This window comes from Cajanus cajan, chromosome 6 (genome assembly GCF_000230855.2).
Source record: "Cajanus cajan strain Asha chromosome 6, NIPB_CcT2T_4, whole genome shotgun sequence".
NCBI lineage: Eukaryota > Viridiplantae > Streptophyta > Magnoliopsida > Fabales > Fabaceae > Cajanus > Cajanus cajan.
In genome coordinates, this window is record NC_138522.1 from 59,482,491 (window position 1) to 59,509,886 (window position 27,396).

The 27,396-nt window shown below is 27.9% G+C and overlaps 2 protein-coding genes across 4 annotated transcripts; both read left to right on the plus strand.

Moving 5' to 3' along the window:
- The first annotated feature begins 1,696 nt into the window (after window positions 1-1,696).
- LOC109793455 (uncharacterized) lies at window positions 1,697-15,561 on the plus strand. 2 transcript variants are annotated; one of them, XM_083059152.1, is made up of 21 exons: window positions 1,697-1,952; window positions 2,033-2,347; window positions 2,452-2,505; window positions 2,595-2,648; window positions 2,755-2,814; window positions 4,410-4,804; window positions 5,547-5,628; window positions 5,879-5,920; window positions 6,267-6,329; window positions 7,577-7,626; window positions 8,433-8,460; window positions 8,820-8,885; window positions 9,005-9,085; window positions 9,168-9,228; window positions 11,426-11,533; window positions 11,634-11,791; window positions 12,875-12,944; window positions 13,503-13,544; window positions 13,923-13,963; window positions 14,705-14,831; window positions 15,238-15,561. In XM_083059152.1, the coding sequence occupies exons 2-21, from the start codon at window positions 2,033-2,035 to the stop codon at window positions 15,357-15,359; spliced, it is 2,019 nt and encodes a 672-aa protein (XP_082915278.1). In that variant the 5' UTR covers window positions 1,697-1,952; the 3' UTR covers window positions 15,360-15,561. The 2 variants fall into 2 exon arrangements, with proteins under 2 accessions (XP_082915278.1, XP_082915279.1); XM_083059153.1 differs by having other exon boundaries at window positions 1,699-1,952; window positions 11,676-11,791.
- Window positions 15,562-21,673: 6,112 nt separating this feature from the next.
- On the plus strand, window positions 21,674-24,884 carry LOC109794160 (superoxide dismutase [Cu-Zn]). 2 transcript variants are annotated; one of them, XM_020353638.3, is made up of 8 exons: window positions 21,674-21,829; window positions 22,680-22,768; window positions 22,852-22,953; window positions 23,323-23,418; window positions 23,790-23,821; window positions 23,923-23,998; window positions 24,347-24,400; window positions 24,672-24,884. In XM_020353638.3, exons 2-8 carry the CDS (start codon window positions 22,693-22,695, stop codon window positions 24,692-24,694), a joined length of 459 nt encoding a protein of 152 aa, XP_020209227.1. In that variant the 5' UTR covers window positions 21,674-21,829; window positions 22,680-22,692; the 3' UTR covers window positions 24,695-24,884. The 2 variants fall into 2 exon arrangements, with proteins under 2 accessions (XP_020209227.1, XP_020209228.1); XM_020353639.3 differs by having other exon boundaries at window positions 21,717-21,829; window positions 22,664-22,768.
- The last annotated feature ends 2,512 nt before the right edge of the window (window positions 24,885-27,396 follow it).

Genomic DNA, 27,396 nt, shown 5'->3' on the forward strand with positions numbered 1-27,396 from the left:
TGTATAATTTGAACAGTATATTAGTTAATATTTTTCATTATTTTATGATTAGATTTCACTTTTGATTATTATATTATTGCTTAATTATTTGTTTATTCATATAGATTCATAATTTTTACCTTTTATCTTTTAGTATTTATAGTAAAAAATGTTTTATTTTATTTTTATACATGTTATTTTTATTTTATTTTATTTTAATTCTTTATTTTTATAGGGACTAAAAGAGAAAATTTATATAACTATAAAAACTAAAGAGAATAAAAAAATTATATGCAAAAGAACTAAAAAACTGAATATTCTTAATTACGGAGACTAAAATGTAAAGTTGATAAAATTATAAAGATTAAAAAGATAATTTTTTATTGCAAATAAAAAATATATTTAAACTTAATATAATTCAAGATTTTTACCAACATAGTAGGTTACCTTCTCTTTTTAACATGTAATTATGAGTTTACTCTCTAGTAAATATACATAAAAAAATAATTTAGATATATCAATTCCTTAAATAGATTTCTAGTGTCTTAATCTTTAATTTTTAGTTAAAAACTATGTTTATGTTGAATATATATATATATATATATATATATATATATATATATTTCACAATTACAATCCTTTAATTTTTATCTATTAATTGACGTGACAATAACCTGTAAAAGAAACATAAATTAATAAAAATGTTAAAAAGTGATTTCATAAGTATTAAAAGCGATTATCCTTATTAGAAACTTCATTATTTTATATATTATATATTATATTGAGTTATCAAATAAATACTGTATTATATATATATATATAATTAACTGTTTTCTAATTCTTATTTAATATTAAATTTAGTTTAAAATTAATAAACATAATTTCCAATCAAAATAACTAAATTTATTGTAAATAATTTATATAATTTATTATTTAATATTTTTATATAATAAATAGAATCACTTTTTTATTAACTAATTTTCTTATTTTTTCTAATACATCACTGGTGTTATACTACCAATGTAGTATAACATTGTTTATTAATGAAGTATTATATATTTTAATAATATGCAAAAATTATATTATAATATTATATAAAAATATTTTAAATAATAACTACATTAATATTATATTATTTATTTTATAACAATAAAAAAAACTCTATCTTTTATTACATATAGTTCGAAACTCATTTGACTATAATTTGGTAATGCTCCTTATGATCCTATTAATAACAAAAGTTATATTATTATTGAATAATGAGATTAAAACACTTTATATTTCTATTAAAAATAAAACAAAAATAAAAATAAAATAATTGAATTAATGTTGTAATTGATCATCAAATATTAAGATTTTAAATTTAAATCTTAAATTTGATAAAAGATATTAATTTTTTAAAATTATTTTTAATAATAAAAAATATAACAATCTATCTAATAAGGTAATTAATAAAAGAGATATGCTTTTAGCTATATATAATATAGATAATAGAGATTATCCATATATCAGAATAAATGTTACAATTTTGAAGATAATTTTTTGAGACAAACTTTTTTATTCATATCTTCGTTTGTCCAATTACCTTATCTTACAATCTTTCTTACATTTTATCCCCTATCTCTTATATTGTGAGATTTATTTATTTATTGTCTAAAGGAGTAATAGAAAAACATAAAAATTTTCGTTACAGGAAGTTCGGAGACCGTTACAAAATGGAAGCAGTTGCATCGACGTCACAGCTCCCAACCTCTAACGAATGGATCCTCAAGTCCCTCCACAATAGCAGGACGCCACTCCAACACGCTTCTTCCACTCTCTCCTTTTACTTTTCTGTCTCTTCCAACAACAACATTATGCCTCTAACTCCCAATCATTATGCCTTACGCCTAACAGATCCATCAACCATTTTTTTCTCCATTCTTCCTCTTCTCATATAACCTCCTCCTTCGATTCAACCACTCACAGCCAAAGCAAGTTTCACCATAACTTTTTCAACGGCTTTGTTATTTTCAATAACGTTTCATTTTTTATTTTTTTTTCGGTTTTCTAGATGGATCGGCGGAAAATGTACGATAGGCAGAACAGCTCTTCGGGGACGCCGACCACGCCGTCCTCGCCGGTGAATATGGTGTCGCCGCTGCACCGCCACTCGCGTGCAGGCTCCACCGGCTCCGCCATGGCCAACGTCCGGAGAGCGCAGAACAACGCCACCAAAGCCGCCGCGCAGAGGCTCGCACAGGTCATGTCGCAAACCGAGGACGAGGATGACGACGACGACGACGTTCCTCTCGACTATTCCTCCATCACCGGCTCCGGAGGCATTGGCCTCGGCGGTGGAAGACCAAGGCCATCTCGCTCTCCTGTGGTAACTTAACTAACTACTCATTCAACCGTTTTGATTGCTTAATATTGTGTTTATTGATTCCTTTTGAACGTGCTTCGAATTCCACGTTGTTGCTGTTCTATTAGGCAGTTCGGAGCGTTCCGGATCCAGCGGTATCTGCGAGGTCGCGGTCACCGATGGTAATTAAGTCATTTCGCTTCGCGGCATTTGAATTATCAGTCGATTGCAGTGCTTTGTTTGAAAATTTGTTCCGTGTTATTTCTCTTAGCCAGTTCGCGCTGCTCAAGATCAACCTCCATCTGCGAGATCACGTTCCCCCGCGGTAATTCGATTTTTCGTTGCAATGATGTATTATGTATATATTCGTGCTAAATGCTGCTTAATTGGAATAACAAGTTGGTGAATACGTTTGATTTTGTTTCTATTAGTCAGTTCGCTCCGTGCAAGAACAATCACCATCTGCTAGATCGCGTTCCCCAGCGCCAGCGGTAACTAGCTTCTATTTTTGCATAGATATATATACTTTTTAGTGTTTTAATTTAATTTTCACACCCTCTCTTTCTGAAATATTTATACTTTAAAATAATTATTAAAAAATGAATAATCTGGTCATACATATAACTTCCAAGGAAAATGATACCAATATAACTTCTTAATATATTCTTAATTATTATTTAAGATTCATTAAAATTATTTAAAAAAACAAAAATAAATAAATAAATAAATTCATAAACATAATTTAGGTAATGTCCATAATTTAGGTAATAAAGATTAATTTGCGCAGACATAACTTTTTCCGGCTACAAAAATTGTATTATTTTGAATTTTTTAATTTAATGTAATTCATATATGATTTTATAATTTTTAATAAATCTTACTTAAAATAAAGAGTGTACAACCCAATTTATAAGTGGATAAGAGTGTGAAAAATAGTTAAAATACCATTATATTATTCGTTCATTCTAAGTAAATTTAGGGAGTTATAGGACTTAAAAAAATATAAGGTGTTGATACTTTTGTTTTTCTGAATCAGTAGTTAACTGAGTTTCTATATTGAGAGAGAGAAAAACAAAAAAACTTCATTCCAATTAAAAAATTGTTATGAACCTAAAATAAATATAGAGTTTTTGGTACGTAGAACGAGTTACATACATATGTTAAACAAAAGAGAAAGAGAGAAAATTTTTCGGTGTACCAATATCCTTTACATTATATTTTGTTGGAGAAAAGTTTTTTAAATTTGTATCGTTTGATTCCAATTTTAAGAGGAGAGGGAAGTAAAATCCCTAACCTAATTTTAGCTCCCTTCCAATTCTCCAATTCTAGTTTTGAGACATTTATTATTTAATATTTAAAATATTTTTTTTAAATTTTAAATTATAACAAAATAAAGGTAAATTAATTTTTAAAATTTCTTTTTTCTGAATTATATAAGAAAAGAATTACCTCCCATTTTTTCAATCAAATAAAATTTTTAAATTTTTCTATCTCCTCTCCATTTAATCAAAGGACGCTTAATTTTTTTATGTATGATAGAATTTCTCTTAGATTTATAGATTATTAACCTTGAATGATATTAAGAATGTAATTGATAAAGTTATAACAAAAATATATTATTGTAATAATTAATTATATATGTAATTGATTATTTTTATAATAGATTATATTTAGAATGAATTTTTGTTTAGTTGAATTTATTGAAAAATAATTTTAAGATATTTATTTATTTTTAATAAAAAAATAGTTTTTATACAGTAGAATCAATTTTATGAAAAAAAAATATATTAAATTCAAATTTTAAATATTTTATTTTATTTTTAAGAAGACAAAAAAAAAAAAAAACTTAGTCCTTATATATAATTTTAATTTTTTTTATTTATATAATTTTATAAACTTTCCTTTTAAGTGCTTTTAACATATTTTAAAAGAAAATAAAAATAACATGTATAAGGAATTCGTAAAATTTCATAGATCAAGTGTGAGTATTTAAAACAAAAAGCTAATATGGGGGAAATTAAATTTTCATAAACATGTTCTAATTGCAACAAGTTGATGAAACTTTGATTTTGTTAATTTGTATCAGTCAATTCGCACCGCTCAAGAACAGCCCCAATCTGTGAGAGGCATATCGAGTGTTCGATCATCTGCCTCTTCAAATGCTGTCGAGCAACCACCACCTCGAACACCCACGATTGGGAACCAAGCGGAACAACAACCACCTTCTGCTCGTTCAACACCAGCAACCCGAACACTGGACTCGTCTCCCTCCGCTCGCACTATGATATCGACTCGGACGCCTCAACCCAGCAGTGCGAACAGTGATCAACCTCCCTCTGCTCGCTCAACCTCGGGCCGTCCCTCTGGGCTTTCTAAGGTGGTTCCCATGGTGCCGCCTAGTGTACCTATCACACTCAGACCAGCCTCCTCTGGTGGTATTCCTCCCACTGAGCCTCTACTTGATATTAGAAAAGACAGAAGGTATGTTTGCTTTTGTATTTCCTTTCCAAGAAACAATAATAAGACACTGGATTATCATCACATGATCCTCTTCTTGGTTATTTTCTACATTTAAGTAGTACGTTTATTTATGTTATAAAAATTTTAAAATACATGGAGTGAATGAAAAATAAAGAGGATCGGTTATTTTTAGAGATCTATTTTCTTTTTCTTTTTTAATTAGGATGGTGATTTTTTTTTATCATTCATTATGATGATGATACATTTGTATTTTGCATTATAGTTTAGTTTTATGTATAGAGTTGGAAAATAAAATCTTAGTGTACATTCTATTTGAAATCTTTAGGTATGAATATTATATTGTGCGTGGAAGAGTTTTTTTTCCCATCAATTTACTCATTTTAATTCCAATAAATGCATTGGAGAAATGTTATCTCGCGTTTCTTACACTCTTTTTTACGTTCATTGGGTAAAATTTCATGTTAGCCACACTAATATAGAGCTATCTTAGTAAAATTCATTTTTATTTTTTTTGAAAGCAGGAAATTTCATGTTATACACTACTATTTAGTAAGACCTACGTGTGATTTTTAATTATAAAAGAAAAAAATCAGATAAGTAATATCATGCGTATCACACAAATTTCTAATCATAGGTTCAAAATGCGTGCCATTAATGAAATAAGGGGTGACTTTGAAATCCAAAATTTACTCTATAACGCATATCATCTATGTAATGCTGTGTGCTTTTTATGACCATGTAGGTTGTCACTTGATCTGAGTAGTATGAAGGTAAGGGAAAATGCCAATCAGCAGCAGCGTCCAACTAGTGAGCTTGAGGATGAGGTATTACATGGGTCCATTTTGGACACTAGATTTAATTATGTTCATGCCTTTGAAGTCTTTCTTTCATAGATGATTCATTTCAGGGTCACTAAACAAGCTACCCGCTCTGTATTTCTACTTGTTCCTTCCGCCCTTCCAACCACCTTCTAACTTTTCTTCACCTGCATTTCTTAATCTTCAACTTCCTCAGCCAGGCATGGCTGCTGTCTATTTTCAGGAATCTACTAATGAGATGTGAATTTTAATGCAGCTTGATATGTTACAAGAAGAGAACGACAATTTGGTTGAAAAGGTGATAAAATACATTAGTTTCATTATTATGTTTTCCTCATAGACATTCAAATTTTGAGACTCTAGCTGCATTATTTTAACATTGTAGAAGAAAGACTCGTGTGTTACATCAGTTTTCTTGATTTCATCTATTGGAACGTTCAGTTCATATTTTTTATATTGATACATTAGCTTCTTTCTAGATTCAGATATAATTTTGGGCTAGATTAGATGTAGCTAACTTGCCACAGTCATATGAATATTGCTGCTGTCTTTAATAAATAACAATACGGCTGAAGGCTGATAATATCAAGTTTTCCATTATGAAAATTGATTTTGGCGCACCATTGTTATGTGTGTTTCCACAGCTTCGACTTGCAGAAGACAAGTGTGAGGAAACTGAATCAAGAGTTAGGCAACTAGAACAACAGGTAATACATTTGAGGGATCTGCCAAAGCGTCCATCTTTCTTCTGCAATTATTTATTTGTTTATTGCTCTTGTGCACTAGTAAGCCGTTAGTACCATTGCTTCCCCCAGAAAGGGGAAAAAAAGCGTCTAGTGCACAAGCATACATGTGATGTTGATAACATCCGGGGACATGTAATCAAATGTTAGGGAACAAATTTAGCTACCATAATTACGGTTATTTTGATGAAGGAAATATGATTTAGGAAATGTGTTATTTGCTACTTTTTTATAACAGAACGAAGAAAAATGAAATTTGTCCAACATGTTTTTTTTGGTAAAGTTTTTTTTTTTTTTTTTTGTCCAACATGTTTGATAATATTTAAAGTATAATTGTTATTTTATCTATTCTATAATAAGTGTTATTCTAAGTCATTTTAGACAAATAAAAAATTGTTAATAAATGGATGAAAAAGAATAATAATTTTATAAAATTAATTTTATAATTATTTTTTTATTAAAAATGATATAATACAAAAATCAACATTATATTATTAGAAGAATAAGCAAAAAAGAATTAGATTTAAAATTATATTGTTATTAGTACTTTGGCCGCGTCCACTTCCGATGTTCATAATCTTTTGATAAATGATTTTAGTATATATTTTGACTTTTGAATGCATGATTATTGTAATTTTATATTGACATCTAATATCATGCTGTCACTTCATATATTAAATTTCATATCTCGTGTATTATTGAACTCATTAAAGAATAACATGAAAATAAATTTAATTACAAAAAGAAAATATGATTATTTAGATGAAACGGAAAGAAAATAGAGAATAAAAAAAGTGAAAAAATATCAGCCGAAAAAGGTATCCATTTTTAATATCAGGTCGTACCTAAACATAATTATCTTCGATCTCCGAAGAAATATGCTTATGAGAAACCAAAAGAAAATATATCAGATAAAAAAAAAAAGAAGTAAAAGTTCTATACAAACACATGTCATTGTTATCAAGGTAATTGTACAAAATACTTATACACCATTATCATATTAGAATTAAACTTTTTTTTTTAGGTTGGCATACCATTCCAAATATTTGAATTGCATGATCGGATAAATTACCATTGGTAAGGAAAGACTCTCACATCGGCATTACCTACTATCTCGAGTTTCTTTCTCTCTCATTGTATGGTATAACTGGTCAGTGAGGATCTATATATGTCTACTAATTATCCATTATTTTTCATATACTTTCTTATAGGTTGCTGCTCTCGGAGAAGGTGTAACTTTGGAAGCTCGTCTTTTAACCAGGCAAGTTTAGCAATGAGATTAGTTGGTATAAAAGTAAAGACTGTGTTTAGATAAACTTTTCTAAAAATAATTATAAAAAAGAAGAATTTTTTTTTCATAAATTAAAAATATTTTTTTTAAAAAAATTAATATTAGAAAACTTCTGTAAATTAGTATATACATAAATTAATTTAAATTTAAAAAAAAACTGATTTCATTTTTTAATTCTTATTTTATTCTCCCTTTTAAAAACATTTTACTCAAATAAGCCAAAAATGATCCAGACAAATGACACATTCAACATAAAGTTGGTTCTTCCCATGATATAGCGAGTACCATGATCATCCCATGAGAGAAAAGGAGAATTAAGCAAAATTAGTGGACCCTACTCAAATTGATGGATCTCATAGTTGTTGGTATCTTTTCTCAATCAAAACAAACATGAGAGTATCTTGATCCCTTTCAACACTTGGGGTTTGGATTAAATGTCACTTCGCTTTACTATTTATATATGGTTTAAAATAAGAACATTGTTGTCCACTTATAATTTTCTAAATTTTCTTTTCTGTCCATTAATCATTTTATTTATTTTGTGATTCTTTTCATAGATTTAACTTAATTTGTTGAATCTATTTCAATGCATGCATTTAAATTTTGAAGAAAACCCATCTACAATTTGATCTCTGATTTTTTTCCAAGAAAATTATCTACCGCGGCAGAAAAATTAGATAACATTAACAACATGAGAGACTGACTAGCTATAGGTAAGTTCTGTTTCTTCCCTAAATCTTTTTAGTATTCTGATACTTGTTTGTTTTGTTCTTCAGAAAAGAGGCAGCACTGCAGCAAAGAGAGGTTTATCTTCTTTTCGTTTACCTAGCTAACCCTCTTTCTCGTATTCTTTATGCAAGTCTCTACCGCTGGGAATAGGCCTCGTAGTTGTGCATCTATTACTGGCAAATTAATTAATCAAAGAAACATGTATAGTCATAGTTTAGAGTTAATGTATTATTTTTAATAAATTATATTAACTATGTTATTTAGAATTTACGATCAATGTGTAGGATTTATGGCCTTTAATAAATAATGTTCAGAGAAGTGTGTTACAAACACTTCTCTTGGTATCAATTTTAATATAGTATAGTCAATCTGATCCTAGTTTTATTTTATTTTATTATTAACGTTTGTAGAATGACCTAAATTTCCATTTTCAGGCTGCTTTAAGAAATGCATCAAAGAATCATGGAGGCTTTCAAGCAACGCTTCAGGCGGATGCTGAGGTATCCAGCATTTTACCTTGTACGTTTCATAGTTCTGTTTTCAAATTATGCAATTTTTTAATGCATGGAAAAAATTATGTTTATGGAGTTCAATTTAAATTTCTCATATTTTGTATCAGACTGCAAGGGAGGAGACGGCTTCTGCTTTGGAAAAGCTACAGCTTATGACTCAACGAATGATACTTACCCCGGAAGAAATGGTTAGGGTTTAATAATTAATTTTAAGCATAAAGTTTTCATTTAAATAATCATAATTAATGATACTTTCCGCTTGTCTCTTAGGAAGAGGTTGTTTTAAAGAGGTGTTGGCTAGCTCGGTACTGGGGTTTATGCTTTCAACATGGTAAGGTGATCTTATTAGTTGTTAAAATATACCGTCAATCCAGTATCTATCTATCTATATATATATATAACGTTAATTGTGTGATTTGCTTTTTTTTTTTTTTTTTTTGGTACATTGATTTACTTTTGTTTTGGATTTGTTTAAAGTCTCGATGGTTGTGGTTTATCTAAAATAAACAACTCATTTTAGAAGGTAAAGCGAGTTATAGTGGTTGATGAGAAAATTAAGAAGTATATGCATAATAAATTATATATGTATTGAAATTCAACTGTTTTTTTTTTCATGTTTGAAGACAATAAAACTATTGTCTAGACATAAACAAATTATGAAAATATTAATTTGTAAATAAATAAATAAAACCAATTTTCCTACCAATACAAATGAAAATGAAAATTTTCATATTTATTTATTATAAAGTAATTAATTTTTTTCATTTAAACTAATTATAAATAGATTATTCATAAAAAATGAAATAATAACTAAACAAATTTTACAAACTCTTTTAGATATCTTATTTTTGCGAAATTCATTCTCAAGGAAATGGTTTTGCTGTGAAAATTTTCATGCATCAAATAGTCACCTAAGAGCACCTCCAGCAAAGATGTTTATGTAGTTCGTAAAAGTTAAGCATGCCCCTTATTACAAACTTTCATTGGAATGGAGTGACAACAATAAAAATTGCTAAAAATTAAGATACGTACCTTCTCCAAGATATGTTATTTGTAGAGAGGTTTGATTTGTTTTTCAAGATACGTTCTTTCCATAATAATTAATTTTGTTTAAATTAATCAAAAAATGTGGTATGAATTGTTAAAAAATATAGTATGAATTGTTAAAAAGTGGAAGTGTTTATAAATAACTCTCATTAAAACAAAAATTGTATAAATATAATATGAATTGGTTATGAGTGATATGACACATTGAAACTCATTTAAAGTGAATGAGAATTACTCGTAGATAACTCCTATTATAAATGTTCTAATGTAACTTTGCCTAAACTTAGAGATTTAGTCAAAACAAAATTCGTCAAAATATTAATTTCCTAACAAATTTAAGCAGTAATTTTTTTCCCGGAATAATGAAATTGTTCCTCTTACACGTGTTTTTTAACGAACTCGACTTATCTTTAATTATGGTACCATTGCTGACTAATAAAACACATATGAGCAATATGTCTGTATTTTTTTCAATTAGCGATATTTTATTAAAAACAATCAAAGACGAGGGAAAATGCCAATGATATTTTTTCAAATAAGTGGACCTCGTCACCATGGATTTAGAAATAAATTTTGTAATTTCAAAAAGAAAAGTTGAAATGATAATACACATTAATTTCAAACACAGCAAATTCTTCTTTTTTTTTTTTTTTTTTTTCAGAAATCTTAGTTATAAGAAAATACAATTTAATATTATTTATTAGAATATTTAAAGTTATTTATTAATAATTGTAAAATACCCTGGGTTTACTCAAAAATATTATTTTATTTTTGGTATACAATTGGCTCAACTTAGTTTGAAAAATAACTTTTTAATTTTTATTAGTTTATTTCAAGAGTTTTTGAAAAATAGGCGACTAATTTTAATAAATAAGTTGTCTCCGAACCTCAATTATTTAGTAGATATATCAAAAGATAAAACAAAAAATTTAAATTATTAATATTCTTATTTTCTAATTGAAATTAAAATTAAAATAACAAACAAAAAAAAATATTTTTTGTTTCTAAAACGGTAGGTGAAGAAAGTAGTATTCAAAAAGCTTCTGAAAAATAATAATGCTTTTATATGTAAAATTGTTTGTTTAAGTTAATATATATGATAGTTTTTCAATTTTTAGTTATAAAAATATCATTTATTTTGAAATACGAAAATTCAAGGAGAAAAAATGTTACTCCAGTTCATAATCATTAATTATGAAGACTAAAAAATCTAAAAATCTAAATATAATAGGCTAACTTTAATCAATTAGGTATTGATTTTAAAAATAAAATAAAATTAGCCAATGCAGAATCGAAACAAAATAAAACAAAACATTATTTTTATCCCGCCGAAATTGGACAACTTTCTTTTTTAGAAATAGTATCTCACTAAGTTTTAATATTTTTATTTTGATGTCGATGAACTTACTGTCATTTTGATGCAACTGCTTAGAAATTGTACTTTTATTTAAAGAAATGGGGGAAAATCTCATATATGTCAGGTATTCATGCTGATATTGCTGAAGCAAAATATAAATACTGGTCTATGTTCGCCCCGAATCCAGATGAAGTTGTATTAGCCGCAGGAGAGAAAGCTAAAGAGGAAACAGGTAACGTTAATTACTTCTGAATATTTTTTGTTTTGGTGGTTTACTTGTTATCTTTTTTTCTTTCCCTCGGTTACTTACGTATCTAACTCATGAAAAAAAGTTCGGGTGATTAACAATCCTCAGTTTTTGTGCTACCCGGTAGACCTGGATTTAGAGGATACAGAATATCAACGCGATCTGAAGGAACTTTCTGGAGAGGGAAATATTGAGAACATGCTTTTTGTCGAGCAAGGTTTGCGGCAATTGGCTTCACTAAAGGTTTCTATTATATCCTTATTTTTAAAAATGATGGCATGCACGTCCTTTATTGCTTCAAATGTTATGTTAGTACGTAGATACTAAAATCTCTTTTTCACTTTTAAATTCAAAGTTGGGAATTTAACGTGTGATACCTTTCTTCACAAGAATTTCTTCTTCCCGTCCTCATTCAATAAGATGTCAACGGGATAATTTTAGAAACGAACGAACAAACATCTGAAAGGGGTTTTAAAGTTTTGTTGGACATTTATCAATTAAATGGGTTGATGTTAAAATTTCTTCACTCTAAATATATTTACGTATCAGATATTGAAATTATAATTCTCTAGCAACTTCCAAAATGTGTTATTTTTCCTCTCGGCTCTCATATTTTGTTGGGAGCTGTCAACACGAGAACTTTTTAAAATACTAGTTTTTGCTACTTGAAAATATTTTGATTTGTTCCTAAAATTATGTCTTTATAATATGAAAGAAAGTTTTGAAAATCCCCTTTACTTTGAAATTTTCTCTCATTAGACATACCTATGCCAACGGGTCAGCCTTGTATAATCATCTAAAAAGAACCACTTATTTATTTATTTATTTCAAAGTAAGGTATTTCTGTTAGTCCTCAAACATCATTATGAATTCAGGGTTGGTTTTTTTTATAAGCTTTTGATGAGTAAAGAGAATTGCTTTCAATTTTGTTAGGCTATCAATCTCTTTAGCATCGTCAATCATCTCCGTCGATTTCAACTCTTGATATTTGCAAATATGACGAGTCAAAAACTAGAAGACAATTTAAGTTACAAGTTTGATAATAAATTGCATGACAAATATTAAGAACATGAAAAACATCGCGGAGAATTAATGAATTCAATATATAAATTGAGTCAACTACTCTAGCTATTGTAGAAAAAGAATCATGTACATCTTTTTATAATACTATTTTTATGGTTAACTTTGTCTTAGCAACATTGCACTTTAAAATTTAAAAACACAATAATATTACATATTTAATCTATATATTACAATCTTATTCTGACTCCATTGTTTTTTTCGTTTAAGTTATGATTGGATTTCTTCTTTATAATTATTTTAAAGGTAGAAGAAGCATTGGCAGTTGCATTGGCTCAACATAGGCGACCAAATTTATTGAAAGCAGGTTTTTCAGGTGCCAAGTTAAATAATATATCAACTAATTTTATAGGTTTTTAAGTTGAACGTCAAATTTAATCATCTTATTTGATATGGTATTCATTTGTCTATAATTTTCATTTAATTGCTTTTATTGTTGTTATATCTGCTTATGTCAAAAATATCTCATAAAAATAAAAAAGACATCAAATGGTATTCCAAAGTTGTTGTAGAAAAAGCATTATTCTTTTTTTTTTCGGAGAATACAGTCATCATCTACTATTTAGCTTGTGCTATAAATTTTGTGCGTGAAACATGTAGTGTAATTATAAATAACATTCTTTTAACGAGTGATTCATAGTTATTTTTCTTAAAAAGAACATTTAATAGTAAATATACTGTTTATGTGCAAATTTTCTTTTTCTCTTTTATATTTTTCCAGATTGATACCTATTTGAGTGTAGAGTATATTATATAATCTTATTATTAAGGGTTATTTAAATATATAAGCTTGTGGTTTTCATTCTCTCAAAGATCGTTATGCATATGTTCTAACACTTGTCTTGATTTTTTTATTTTTTTTATTTTTATGTAGATGACCTAAAACTACCAATTGAAGGGCAGTGTGATGCATTTGGTAAGATTTTCTAGTCGCACTTTGCATTTCCTTGATCATGTGGTAAAAAATTAGTGGAGTTATAATATTATGATAGTGTATTGAGCTTGTTTTGCGACTTGTGAGACTTTTTTATTATATATATTTTAAAAATGTATATGATATGGGACGAGTTAAGTTAGAAAGAAATAAAGAGATAAGGGATAGTTTTCATCATTTAATCTTATATGCTACATGTTTTGTCTTCCTTTTGATAATCGTCCTCACAACACAACCTGCATGTTTGTAAATTGATTCAAATTGACACTATCCTAAACCTAAATCTTATTTAAAAATATATATTTTTCAGTTAGCTTGCACGTTACATACTTGATTTAAAGATAATTATTTTACTTTCAGAATTGAGTCAGGAAGAGGCCGAAGATGTATCTTTTAAACAGGTAACATGTAACAATATTTTCATTGTGTTTCTTCATTATTTGGCTGATAAAATTGGTAATATCCTCCTTAATCACTTCTCACCCTCCTCCTTGTTACATGCCATGGAAATTGTGGTAACTAATTAGGCCTTTAATTTTCAATTTGTGTGATATGGAAAGTTTAATTTACAATAGCTAAATAGTAATATATACGACACAACAAGCAAACTTCATTCAATTAGTTTTGAATGGGTTACTGATAGAAGCATAAGTTTGAATGTGAAGAAAACAGCATTTGTTAATGAGACGGGACAATGAGAAAGAAAAGGAAGAAAACAAGCGGTTGGAATTTGTATCTTAATTAGAATAAACTTATTGTATATGGGATTTATTATTTGCTGAAGCTCGAGCAACTTCATCAGAGTAAAATATGTCAATAAATACTATAAAAAAATGTTTCCAAATAATTACTTGGAATAAAACTTGAAAAGATATCTAGAAATTTAGGAAGCATTTTGTTTAAGAAAATATTTTTTTTCACATTTATTTACTAAAATATGACTTTCTCCAATTTTTTTCTGTATTCAAAATTTGATATAGATAAAAGTGAAAATAACCTTTCTTTTCTTGTGGGGGTTTATTAAGAAAGATTCAAATTTTGTTAGTATGGAGCTTATTTACAATTTTCCTTTTCAAACATGTTAATTCACATCAGTTGTGTTCGATCATGAATCCACTCTCTTGTCTTTCATGTTCGTTTAGGCTTGGCTTACTTACATTTGGAGGAGGGCAAAAAGGCATGAAATAGAGATTGACATAGCAAATGAGCGTTTGCAATTCTGGATCAGTCATAACTCAAATACTCCTACCTCACAAGATGCAGTTGACGGTACCCTTCATCCTTTCCTCCCATCCGTTATAATTTACCTGCAAAGCAGTATTGGTTCTACCATATTCATTTTTTGTGTGCGAAAATTAAGCATTTATTATTGTAGCTTTGCCCTGATATCACTTCTGTGGTTTTATTTTATGTGCTAAGAGAAAAACAATTGTAAATAAATATGTGATGTATTTCCATTTAAACTAAGTCATCTTTTAGGTAATCTTTTCTGCTAAAAAGACTGAAGTCCGCCAATTTTAGTCGTTCTACTTGGGAATAGCAATAACATGGGTTTTATATATCAAACTAAAATACTCAAAATTATTGTCTTAATTACTACTATGTTGTGTTGCAAATATAATATGTAAATGCTTTTAGTTTGAACATGATCTTTAGTGATTTATCCCGTCCGCAGTTGAACGTGGACTTGCAGAAATCAAGAGGCTGGATATTGAAACGCAGTTGTGGGATGAGTCTCGCAGAGAATTGGAGGAAAACATTAACAATTCCGCAGCGCCCAGTCGTACTGACTTTTGATACAATTCAAGTTAAGCGTTCCCAAATTTATTATTTTCACAAACTTCTCTAAAACGGATTTTGTATTTTAGTTACTGGAAAGAGTTAGAGTGAAATAGGCCATATTTTTCATTGTATCATAGTATTTTATAAAAACAATTTTATCAATTATTAAGATAATGTAAAAAATATATATTAAAAATAGATTGGATTTATATTTTTACCATGGTGCTGTATGATGTGTTTGGTAAAAACGTTGTCAATATTTTGTTAGATATCTTAGATTTTAATAATACTTATGAGAATATTACTTGATTTAAAATAATTATATATATATATATATATATAGTTAAATTTATGTATGAATTATATTTTTGGGTATAATATATGTTAAATTCAATAATATTTGTTTACATTATGGATTCGGCCGAATTACCATACCCTGTCTAAGTACACACACAATCTAGTCCCGAAAGGTCCAAGAAAAACTAAAAAAATAATGGCGACCGTAATAACCGGGGATAATTCAAAATTTCAAAGGTACCTATCATCCCATCCCATTAAAATATAGGGTGTGAAGTTAATCCATCTAAAATGGGAGGAAAGAAATGGAACAGAGTGAATTGATTCATTAAAGAAAATGAATTAAAAAAAATGTAATTTATTTTATTTAGTAATGGATTAGCGGATTGATTTTGTAAGTTAAAAAAAATGAGTTGAATTTATTCAATTTTTTTAAAAATCTCAATTGAAATCAAAATATTTTAATATACATTACCACAACATGAAATTTTATTATTATTTGTAATATTGGTTAGAGATATTATATTTTTTTATACAAACGGTTTAAGTAATATAATTTTTTATTAAAAAAATGACATTATACATAAAAATATACTTATGAAAAATATGTGATCAAAATAATATACTTCTATTTTATGTAAAATAAGAATAATTATCTAGAAAGAAAAATAAAGTTATAAAATAAAATATTGATCCAGTATAAGTTTACTATAAATTTATCATTTAAAAGCATAAAATAAAAAATAATTAGATTAAAAGATTGACCTATCGAGTAACGTGTTAAACCTGCCAAATTGATGGATTGAATGAATTGGTGAGTTTATTAATCTAAGGCAAAATTAAATAGTTATTATTTTTTAAAGAGAGTAGTTATTGTTTTTTAAAGATGGTAGTTAGTTATTTGTGTATATATATTTTTCCTATTTTATCCCTAATTATATATTGATGGAAAAATTAAAATATAATATAGAAGTATTAATATCTTTGAAAAATGAATACCAAAATGAGATATCTTTTTTATATATTGTTATAGATGAAAAATTAACTTCTTTTTTTTATAAGCAAAATAGAATTAACAAGAGTACAAAAGATATTCTAACCTATATACACATATATATAGTATTTTACAAAAATAAATTAAGAAAGTTAATCCAATTTACGTCAATTCAAAAGTTCACAAAAAGAACGACTTAATTAACCTATATCTAACAAACTTCTCATATAATTTTTATTCCAAAGATGAAAAACAAATTATTATATAATTTTTCTTATTTATTATTTTTTTAAAATAATTCACAAAAATATAAAGTACCTTAATATTATCTATAATGTATTAGAAATTTAAAAATGTTATTTTAGACTATTGCGTTTTCTTTTAATCTATCCCTGTAAATGAAATGACAGAGTTGCACCTTACAACAAATACAATAAAAGATTTTCACCTTTTGATTATTAAAAGTTTATTTATTTATTATTATATAAACATGACATTATAATAGTATATTTAGGAGTGAGTATATGGATTTAGGTCGGCGAAACTTGTAACCTGCACGATTAATGAACTTGTTTTAAAAATTTACATAATTATAAGAGGAATTAAGTATAGTTCACGAAGTTCCCAATTTTGCAAACTTAATCCACAAATCTCATGGATTGACTTGTTTTAAAAAAATATTCTTTTTGCCAGCTTTATGAGGGATTTAAAAATATGAGTAATTTTAGCATTTTGTTAATAAATAAATATGAATAATAAGTATTAAATTTAGTATATTTTTATTTAAAATATATTGTACTTTTGTTACCTTAATATATTTTATATTTTTTTTATGTATAAATATATTTTAGATTAAATATACAAATTTGATATGTTAATATTTTAATGCTTTGATTTAAATGTATAAATCTTTATATGTTTAAATTTTCATTTTTTAAAAATTTTAGATTGTTTGAAGTTTATATTTTTATATAATATTTTATGTATTTTTCTCTCGTATTTTCTTAGTATAAAAAAAGGAATTTTTTTATTGAGCTTGTAGACTTGCCTATTAATTATAGGTTTTGCGAATCGTGAGACATATATAAACTTAAATAAAAATACCATTTATTTTATAGTTTGGATTTATCTAACCTGTTAAACATGTGAAATTATTCATAGGTCAAGACTTAAACAAGTTAGGTTAACTCATATAGTAATATTAATGGGACAAGATAAATAACTCCTGTAACAGCCCAAGCAACCCGCATGAGGATATTGTCCGCTTTGGCCCACGGCCTCACGGCTTTGTTCTCGGGAATGGCCAACACCACCCCAAAACGCGTCCTCAAGAGTAAGGTATCCACACCCATATATATGGCATGCTTCGTTCACCTTACTAGCCGATGTGGGACTTCACAATCCACCCCCCCTCGGGGAGCCCAGCGCCCTCGCTGGCACACCTGCCCGGGTCCCGGCTCTGATACCAAATGTAACAGCCCAAGCAACCCGCATGAGGATATTGTCCGCTTTGGCCCACGGCCTCACGGCTTTGTTCTCGGGAATGGCCAACACCACCCCAAAACGCGTCCTCAAGAGTAAGGTATCCACACCCATATATATGGCATGCTTCGTTCACCTTACTAGCCGATGTGGGACTTCACAATCCACCCCCCCTCGGGGAGCCCAGCGCCCTCGCTGGCACACCTGCCCGGGTCCCGGCTCTGATACCAAATGTAACAGCCCAAGCAACCCGCATGAGGATATTGTCCGCTTTGGCCCACGGCCTCACGGCTTTGTTCTCGGGAATGGCCAACACCACCCCAAAACGCGTCCTCAAGAGTAAGTGATTGTGAAGTCCCACATCGGCTAGTAAGGTGAACGAAGCATGCCATATATATGGGTGTGGATACCTTACTCTTGAGGACGCGTTTTGGGGTGGTGTTGGCCATTCCCGAGAACAAAGCCGTGAGGCCGTGGGCCAAAGCGGACAATATCCTCATGCGGGTTGCTTGGGCTGTTACATTTGGTATCAGAGCCGGGACCCGGGCAGGTGTGCCAGCGAGGGCGCTGGGCTCCCCGAGGGGGGGTGGATTGTGAAGTCCCACATCGGCTAGTAAGGTGAACGAAGCATGCCATATATATGGGTGTGGATACCTTACTCTTGAGGACGCGGACAATATCCTCATGCGGGTTGCTTGGGCTGTTACAACTCCAAGCATGTGGTTCAGCAGTAGGGTTTGATCCATGCTTAAGCAAGGTCAGGAGTTTGAATCTTGTTTTGTGTATGCAGCCACGTTAAATCTTTATCCTTGTACTCATCTTTATATTTGTGTAAGTATCTATTTAATATATATCTACATATTTTTTAATATTTACGGACTCGCAAATTCATAAATATTTATTTAAAAAAATTATATTTATTTTAATAGTTTTTTAAAATAATAGTTTGAAAATCAAAACTTAAATTATTTAAATATTATACGTAATTTTATTAATCAAGATTTTTCAATTCAAAAACTTAACCTAATTATTAAAATACTTTATATGTAATTATATAATTGAATATTAATAAATAATTATAAGTATAAATATTATTATATATATTCATTTTCTACTTAAAACGAATTTTATATGTGAATATATATATGGATACATTTTTTCTTTTGACATCCATGAACTCATATCATCACCCTAAATGCATCAATAATTTTACTATTTGGACCGACCGATTAGGAAATCTTAAACGGCAACAATCTTGGACGTGAATACTATTGATATATAATAAAAATATAACTTTTAATAATTATTTTCAAAATCATTTGAAATAGTTACTACTTAATTAACAATATATATTTTGTTTTTACTAAAATAGATAAAAATCGCTTAGTATCACTTTCAAAATATACTAAAGAATAAATGATCATTTGGGTACTTAAATTTTAAAAATATTGTGATATTAATATTTAAAACTAAGAAAATGACAAAATAAGTCTATAAAAAAATTGTAAATTGACAATTATATTAATCTAAAATTTAAAAAGCACAAGAGTAAAGCAATAATAAGTTTGCTTGTTTAAACTTAATAAAATGTGTTTCTAAATAAATACTTTTTAAAAAACATATCGGAGTTGTTTCTAAGAAAAAAGCTGAAAATTGTTTATTAAAAAAATTTAGACAAAATATACAAAAAGTATAAATAAAATGCTTGTTTTATTTAAAAAACACTTTTATAAGAAAAAGATTTAAACAAATAAATATGATATTAATATATATATATATATATATATATATATATATATATATATATATATATAAAGATCAAATGATAATAAATAATTAAAATTTTAAAAATTATTACACATAATATAAATTTATTTTATATTCTCTTAATGTTAGAGACTAATTTAACAACGTTCATAACCAAAAATAATTGTCTACTTATATATTAGTTGTTAATTTTTATATTCCTAATTTATTATAATTTATGAATTTTATTAATGAAATATCCATTAATTTTTTATTCAACTGTCGCAATAATGGTTGAATAGTCGTTATTTATACCAAGAGTAGTATCATTAAATGTTTCAATATCTTTTTTCATATATATAGTTCCAAGAATTTTATCTTTTGATTTTGATAATTAAAACATTAAACTTTAGTTCTCTATATATATATATATTATAATTCACATAGTTATTAATTTTTTTTAGTCTATACAGTTTTAAATTATTTTTAATTTCTATAGTAATAGACTAAGGGACTATGAAAGACAAAAATGCTATGTATCAAAATTAAAATTAAATATATTGTAAGTAATTTCATACTTGTATTCATTAAATAAGGATTGAAGTTCTCAACTTAAGTATATACTCACGATCAAAAATATTGTTTTACTTTTGCAGAAACTAACTTGATAGAATAGGTTTGCTTAAAAAAAAAACTTGATAGAATAGGTTATATTTTGTTATTAAACAATTTTTTTTTTAACTATGTAAATTAAAAGGTAAAAATTTATGAAATTATATAAATATTTAAACTATCATTAAATATAACTATCATCTAAGTTATACTTAATCTATTTTATAATAAGTATTGTTTTAAGTTATTTTTGTACATACGAAGAAAAAAAATAATAAATAAAAAAGAAAATAATAACTTTACAAAATTAATCTTATAATTAACTTTCTAAAAATTATGCAACTAAAAGATCACTCTCTGCATAATATTCTCTCTAAACTTATATATAAATAAATAGGATCAATTTCACATAAACTAAATTTTTTTATTAAGTATATTTAATTTTTATAATTTCACATAAAAATATATACCATATTTCCTAAAATATCCTTAATAACATTTATGGTAGATATAGTGCTTTCATTTATTATCATAAAAGTATTTTTGAATTAAAAATAATAAATAAATTTGACTTCAATAAAATTTTCTTATATTTTAGTCAAAAATTTAAGACAATTTTTATTTATATATAGGTTTAGAGTAATGTTATTAGAAATATAAATAAAAAGTAATTAATTTAATATTAAAAATTAATATAATACTTATTTTAAAATTTATTTATTTTTATAATGTAACACTTATTATAAGACACATGAAATATGCTTTTATGAATATTTTGAAATAAAATTTAAATACTACCTCTGTTTCAATATAAAAAAGACTCAATTATCTAATATTAAAAAAATAATTAATTTAATTGATAAAAATTTCTTATATTTTTTTAATTAATATTAATATATCTTTTAATTAATTAAAATATATGTTGTACACTAATTATTTCTATTAATTAATATTTATTTTTCTTCTAAAGAATTAGGATGTATGTTTATTAAAAAAATTATATTAATATATTTTGTTAAATTAAGATAATTTACTTTAATTAAAATCATTTTAATTTAAAAATAATTATATAAAGAATTAAATGTTTTAGGTAATTTGCAACCCAAAAAAAAAAATGTTGTTGGGGGTAATAATTGATATGGAATTAATTTTATTAATGTTAATAAATTAGGTAATAGATGGGTAGGTGAGGATGAAATACCAGATAGATTGGTAACAGTGGTGGAGGATCTCGTGCTTACACACGCCTCACTCACTATAAATTAAAACGTAACAACCACAGTTCTTCATTTCTCGTCGTCTTCTTCTTCTAGACTCTTCTCTTTCTCTTCTCACTCTAAGGGGGTGCCCTGAGGTATGCTCTGCTTTTCATATCTTCTCTCCTCGATTACTTCTCTTTTCTCTCCGATCATCGCGTCTAGACTCTTCCTTTCTCCTTCTTATTTTTTTTTATTTTTAATTTTCCTCCGGATATTTTATCATGCACAAATCGCTAACGTTTTCGTTCTACAAGTGATCGATCGCATCTTTATTATTATTATTTTTTTTTTCCTTTGTTGATTACTTTGGACGAGAGAAGAGTTGAAGAATTAAAGAGAGAGAGAGAGAGTCGCGAGGAGAGAAATAATACCTAAGAAACCTAACTCTTATTTAAGCTCAGCGGCTTCAGATTCGTTTTCAGAAATGAAATTAGTTTTACTAATTTCTTTTGTTTATGTGTATATTTTGTTGAACTCATGCTATGCTCATGGAATTCGGAAGAATTTTAGTCAGTCTTGTGTTTGTGCGTTTCGTTCGGTGTTGTTGATTGATCTACTGAATAGGCTACTAGTTTGTGTAATTGGAATTTGAGGTTTAGCTTTTTGACGTGATAATCTCTATTTACTTCCGGTCAACTCGATATGTTCCTTCAGTTGTATGGAATTAGCATCAGAATCATAAACATTTGAAATTATTTATATCGGAATCGAAGGTTTTGAAAGAGTTTGTAGGATCTTTGTGTTTAGATTGCCATGTAACTCAGTTAACTCGGTTGTGCGATTACATCACTACTAAAAGAAAAAGTCGTACATTCACCTTTTGATCTTTACTATTTGAATATGATCTGACGGTCTATATTTACCAATAATGCTCACTTGATACTATTCTAATGAGCTTGTGCATGTCTTGCATATTTTGCTTTAAATAGCTGTTTTGTTGTTCAGATCACATTGAGCAATGGTGAAGGCTGTGGCAGTTCTTGGCAGCAGTGAGGGTGTCACTGGAACTATTTTCTTCAGTCAGGAGGGAAATGGTAAGTTTCAACAGAGAGTTTTGTTTTGTTTTGTTTTCATTGGATTAAGCTAAATGAAGTAACATATATTGTGAATTGTCCAGGCCCAACCACTGTAACTGGATCTCTTGCTGGTCTTAAGCCCGGTCTTCATGGCTTCCATGTACACGCCTTGGGGGACACTACCAATGGTTGTCTGTCAACTGGTATAGTCTCTGGACAATAACCCGAATCATTTTTTTTTATAATCTGAAGCATTAATGAACTGGAACAAAAATAATCACACACTTTGCTTTAATTTAAAGAAGGGTCTAGCTAACCAGGGCCCTTGAGGCATTGGTTAAGGAATCACACGTGGTAAGTTTTCATTGAAAACTACAATAAAGCTACATGGAAGAATGTGCAGATACATCTTTTAATATAAATTTTCTACCTTTCTTAGTTAGCATTTCCCTTTAAAGATTCTTCAATGTGCCAAGCAATACAATCTGTTATAAAGCTGTTGGATTATGAAATCTTATCATTTACTTGTATATTACGAGGCTCAATCTCTTGGTTTTTTTCCATGCTTACAGGAGCACATTTCAATCCTAATGGCAAGGAGCATGGTGCCCCTGAGGATGACAATCGCCATGCTGGTGATCTAGGGAATGTCAATGTCGGTGATGATGGTATGGCTTATAACTTTGTTTTTTGTTTAATTTGTTTGTTTTGTATTGGTTACTATCAAACTGAAATAACCAAAAGCAATTTATTCACCCGATTACAAATTTTAGATTTCTTATTATTTATACATTTCCTGTGTTAAAAAAAGAAGACTTTTAGCATTACAAAGAAGTGGTTGATTACATAGTTAACAGATAGGCTGGAGGTTATACAAGGAACTTTTCCATGTTTTGGAAAGATTGTTGGTAATCAAGATTTCTTTCTTTCTATTTTGCTGATAGTTCATCTTTTGAAAGAACTTGTTTATTTCGCCTATCGTACCACATGCTTGTTTGGTCTTTATATTAAAATGGTTCCCTCTCATTGTGTAACTCAGGAAAAGTCAACTTCTCTATTACTGACAGTCAGGTATGTTATTCATCTCCTAATCAATATGTCTGATGAATTCTTCTAGGCTGACACCAATACTTAGAAGTTTCAATTTTTAGTAAGTTATTGAATGTGCACAGATTCCTCTCACTGGACCAAACTCCATCATTGGAAGGGCTGTTGTTGTCCATGCTGATCCTGATGATCTTGGGAAAGGTATCCGCTGATCTGTTTTTATTACTTACTATAGCATTTGAGTCATTGATCCTATATTTATGATATTCTGTATTCTTTTTGGATTTGGATCATTTCATCTTAGTAAAGAACATGATATTGTCCTGTTAGGAAAGAAAAATTAATAGTAAATCTCATCATATTTATGTACGACCCATCAACTTGAATTGTGTCTTCCTCTCGATCATGTTCCTTGCTATCATAAAAGAATCTTGATCTATTCTGTTCCTCCTTACTTGCATTACATGCACGGCTATTCATTATTTTATGTCATGCTTCCATTGTTTTTCAGCTTACTGCATGTTATTATTCTTCCTTCTCTTGTGTTAGGTGGCCACGAGCTTAGCAAGAGTACTGGAAATGCCGGTGGCAGAGTAGCTTGTGGTAAGCGTAGACTGTGACATCAAATGCCGTATTTTCTGACGTTCCTTATTTCCCATGCAATATCAATTTTTGATGTGGTTGTGATGCCACAAATTAAACTTACCAAAGATCTTTATAAAGACTAAATATTTGACCGCCTTTGTCAGCTGTTTAGAATCTATATTGTCTCGTCACTCTCGTGGATGCTTTCACTTCCTCCATTGTCGAGATTTTGTTGTTTGCTTATGTTGATTGTACTGATATCCTCTTTTTTTGCCGTTTGTTGGTGTAGGTATCATTGGTCTGCAAGGATAAACTAATCACATGAAGTTGAAAACGTGCTTGATCATACGACGGAGCTTTAGAATTGTGGAATAAAGTAGCACCTATTTAAACCCGTTTGGTTAGGTCTGGTCTGTACTGCGGAATTCTGTGTTTTGCTTGTATCGTTTGAGGATTATATGTCGGCACTCGATGCTTTAATCAGATTGTTACTTTGCCTGAAGTACCTGTCGGTGTTTATCTTTATTTCACGTATCAGTTTGCGCTTGCAGTGTGATTCTCGAAAAATGTGTTGGTCTTTTCTCGGCTTCATACTGTTGCTTGTAAAATAATAAGTCAATTCTCAATAATCTTAGCTTAGAAAAGAAGAAATTTTACAATTCTCGCGTAAGTGGCATTGCCATTACCTGCACAGGAAATTTACTGTAGTAGTGACGACGCGTACCTTGGCTATAAAATTAAAGACCCCTGTTTGCAATTTCTTTGGGAAGCTATTCAAATTAACATATCTTATAATTTTTGATATTATATCAATAATATTATTAATATATTTATAGATAAACTAATATACTTTTACAAAAATATAAGTATATTAATTAGAAAAATATATCTGATTTTATATATTTATATTTTTGTAAAAATATATTAATATATATTTATCAAATTATTAGTTTATTTATAAATATAGGAAAAATATTATTGATATTAATTTATTAGTAATATTAAAATATTAATAATATATAAATTTTATTTATTTAGTAATAATAAATATATATCATTTGATACATTACAAAAAATTATAATATATGTTAATTTGAATAGATAAATAATTATTTAATTTTAAAACATTATATATATATTAAAATTATTAATTTTTAATGGGAGAAACAAAAATCATACTATTATGATATTCGAGGGACTAAAATTGTTCAATTAAAAATTGAAGGACCAAAATCGCGCAATTGTAATTCTTTAAGCACTAAAATTATGCAATTAAAATCTTGGAGATCACAAAATTGCACAATTGTTTGAGAGATATAAAATGCAATTAAACCAATATTCTTGATTAATTTTATTAAAAAATATAATAATTTTGAAAAATATTTTTTTATGGTAAAAATTTTAAAATTACTTATTTTTATAAAATATAATTATCTTATAAATAGAGTAATAATTTTTTCTTTCTCTTTCTGTTTGAAGAAATATTTAAATATCACTTTATAATTTTTTGCAACTTATTTAAGATTAAAAGAATAAAATGATAAAATTTAATAAAATAAACATAATAAAATAAAATATAAAAAAATATTAATATATTTATTTTATTAGATATAATAACATAATTAAAATATAATTAATAATATATATTTTATAAAATCATTAATATTTTATATATAAATAAAATAAAATAAAACCGGAACGGCCCGTTCTGAAACTGGAACGGGCCGTTCTGGTTGCATTTTCGTTGTGTTAATTTTGCACCTGGAACGGGCTGTTCCGGATGCAAAATTAACACACCAAAAAAGAAACCAGAACGGCCCGTTCCGGTTTCAGAACGGGCCGTTCTGGGTCCAGGTGTTTTAAAAAAAATTTTGATCCACGTGGCATCCACGTATGCATCTACGTGGCGTCCACGTGGCCAAAAGTTAACACCGTTAAAGCAATTTGGACGGAAAGTCTTACATTGAAACCAATTAATTAATATGGGACTAAATTGAAACCAATTAATTAGTTTGGGACCAAATTGAGACCAAAAATTAATGAGGGACTAAATTGAAACAAAAAAAGATTATAAGGGACCAAATTAGGTTTTTAGCCTATATTTTAATATAATTATACAAATTTTGACAGTCTTGCATATCTAATCTAAATTCTCGGACCTGTTAAAATTCCACGATACATCAATATGTTTTTTTAACATTATCTTAGACCTTGAGGTTGATTTGGCTTTCAAAATACACAGCAATTTTTCCTACTCTGAAAAGAATATTTTTCATCATTCATCATATTTAAATTGTTTATTTTTAAAGTTATAACTATTAAAATTTTATTTTTCATCCTAAAAGTGTTGAATTGACCTTTTTACATTAAATATAATTTTTTTTATATCAAATGCGAATTTTTATCGTATGAAAAAATATTTAGAAATTCTTTTAGAGAATATTTAGAAATTTTTATCAATAAATAAAAATAATATAAAAATAAGTGTATAATATAAGTTATTTATTATAAATGTAAAATATAATTTATATATTTAAAATATTTATTTATATAAATTATATATATAATTTATTATAAGTTTTAGTTATATATAATAAATATTTTTTTTACATACTAAAATATTAGTTTGTAAAAGAAATTAAAGAACCATTCGGTGTAGTAATAGTGAAAAACGAAATATTAATTTGTTTTTTATACATTGCACTTGCACAAAGCTTTCCTACTGCCCAAAAAACTCGAGCAAACGAAACGCGATTACATGCGCTGCATGATCTACATAAAAATTTCAATTTCTAGGCAATAATATTACACGTTTCTGGACAATCTTCTTATTGCCACTGTTGAACACCGCTTTGGTCAGTTGGTGAGGATGGAGCAACCGGAACAAACCCTCTACCACCAAAAACTGGACGCATAAATGTATTATCAAACTTACGCCACAAGCGATGAACAGTATGCGTTGGAGTTGTTAGTAAGGCACGAATACTGTTTGGACGATGAATTTCATTGACATC

Coding starts and splice junctions, on each gene's coding strand:
- LOC109793455 (XM_083059152.1), top strand. CDS start 2,033: ATGGATCGGCGGAAAATGTACGATAGGCAGAACAGCTCTTCGGGGACG. Junction 2,506..2,594: donor CGAGGTCGCGGTCACCGATG/GTAATTAAGTCA, acceptor TATTTCTCTTAG/CCAGTTCGCGCTGCTCAAGA. Junction 6,330..7,576: donor TTAGGCAACTAGAACAACAG/GTAATACATTTG, acceptor ACTTTCTTATAG/GTTGCTGCTCTCGGAGAAGG.
- LOC109794160 (XM_020353638.3), top strand. CDS start 22,693: ATGGTGAAGGCTGTGGCAGTTCTTGGCAGCAGTGAGGGTGTCACTGGA. Junction 22,954..23,322: donor CAATGGTTGTCTGTCAACTG/GTATAGTCTCTG, acceptor CCATGCTTACAG/GAGCACATTTCAATCCTAAT. Junction 23,999..24,346: donor TCCTGATGATCTTGGGAAAG/GTATCCGCTGAT, acceptor CTCTTGTGTTAG/GTGGCCACGAGCTTAGCAAG.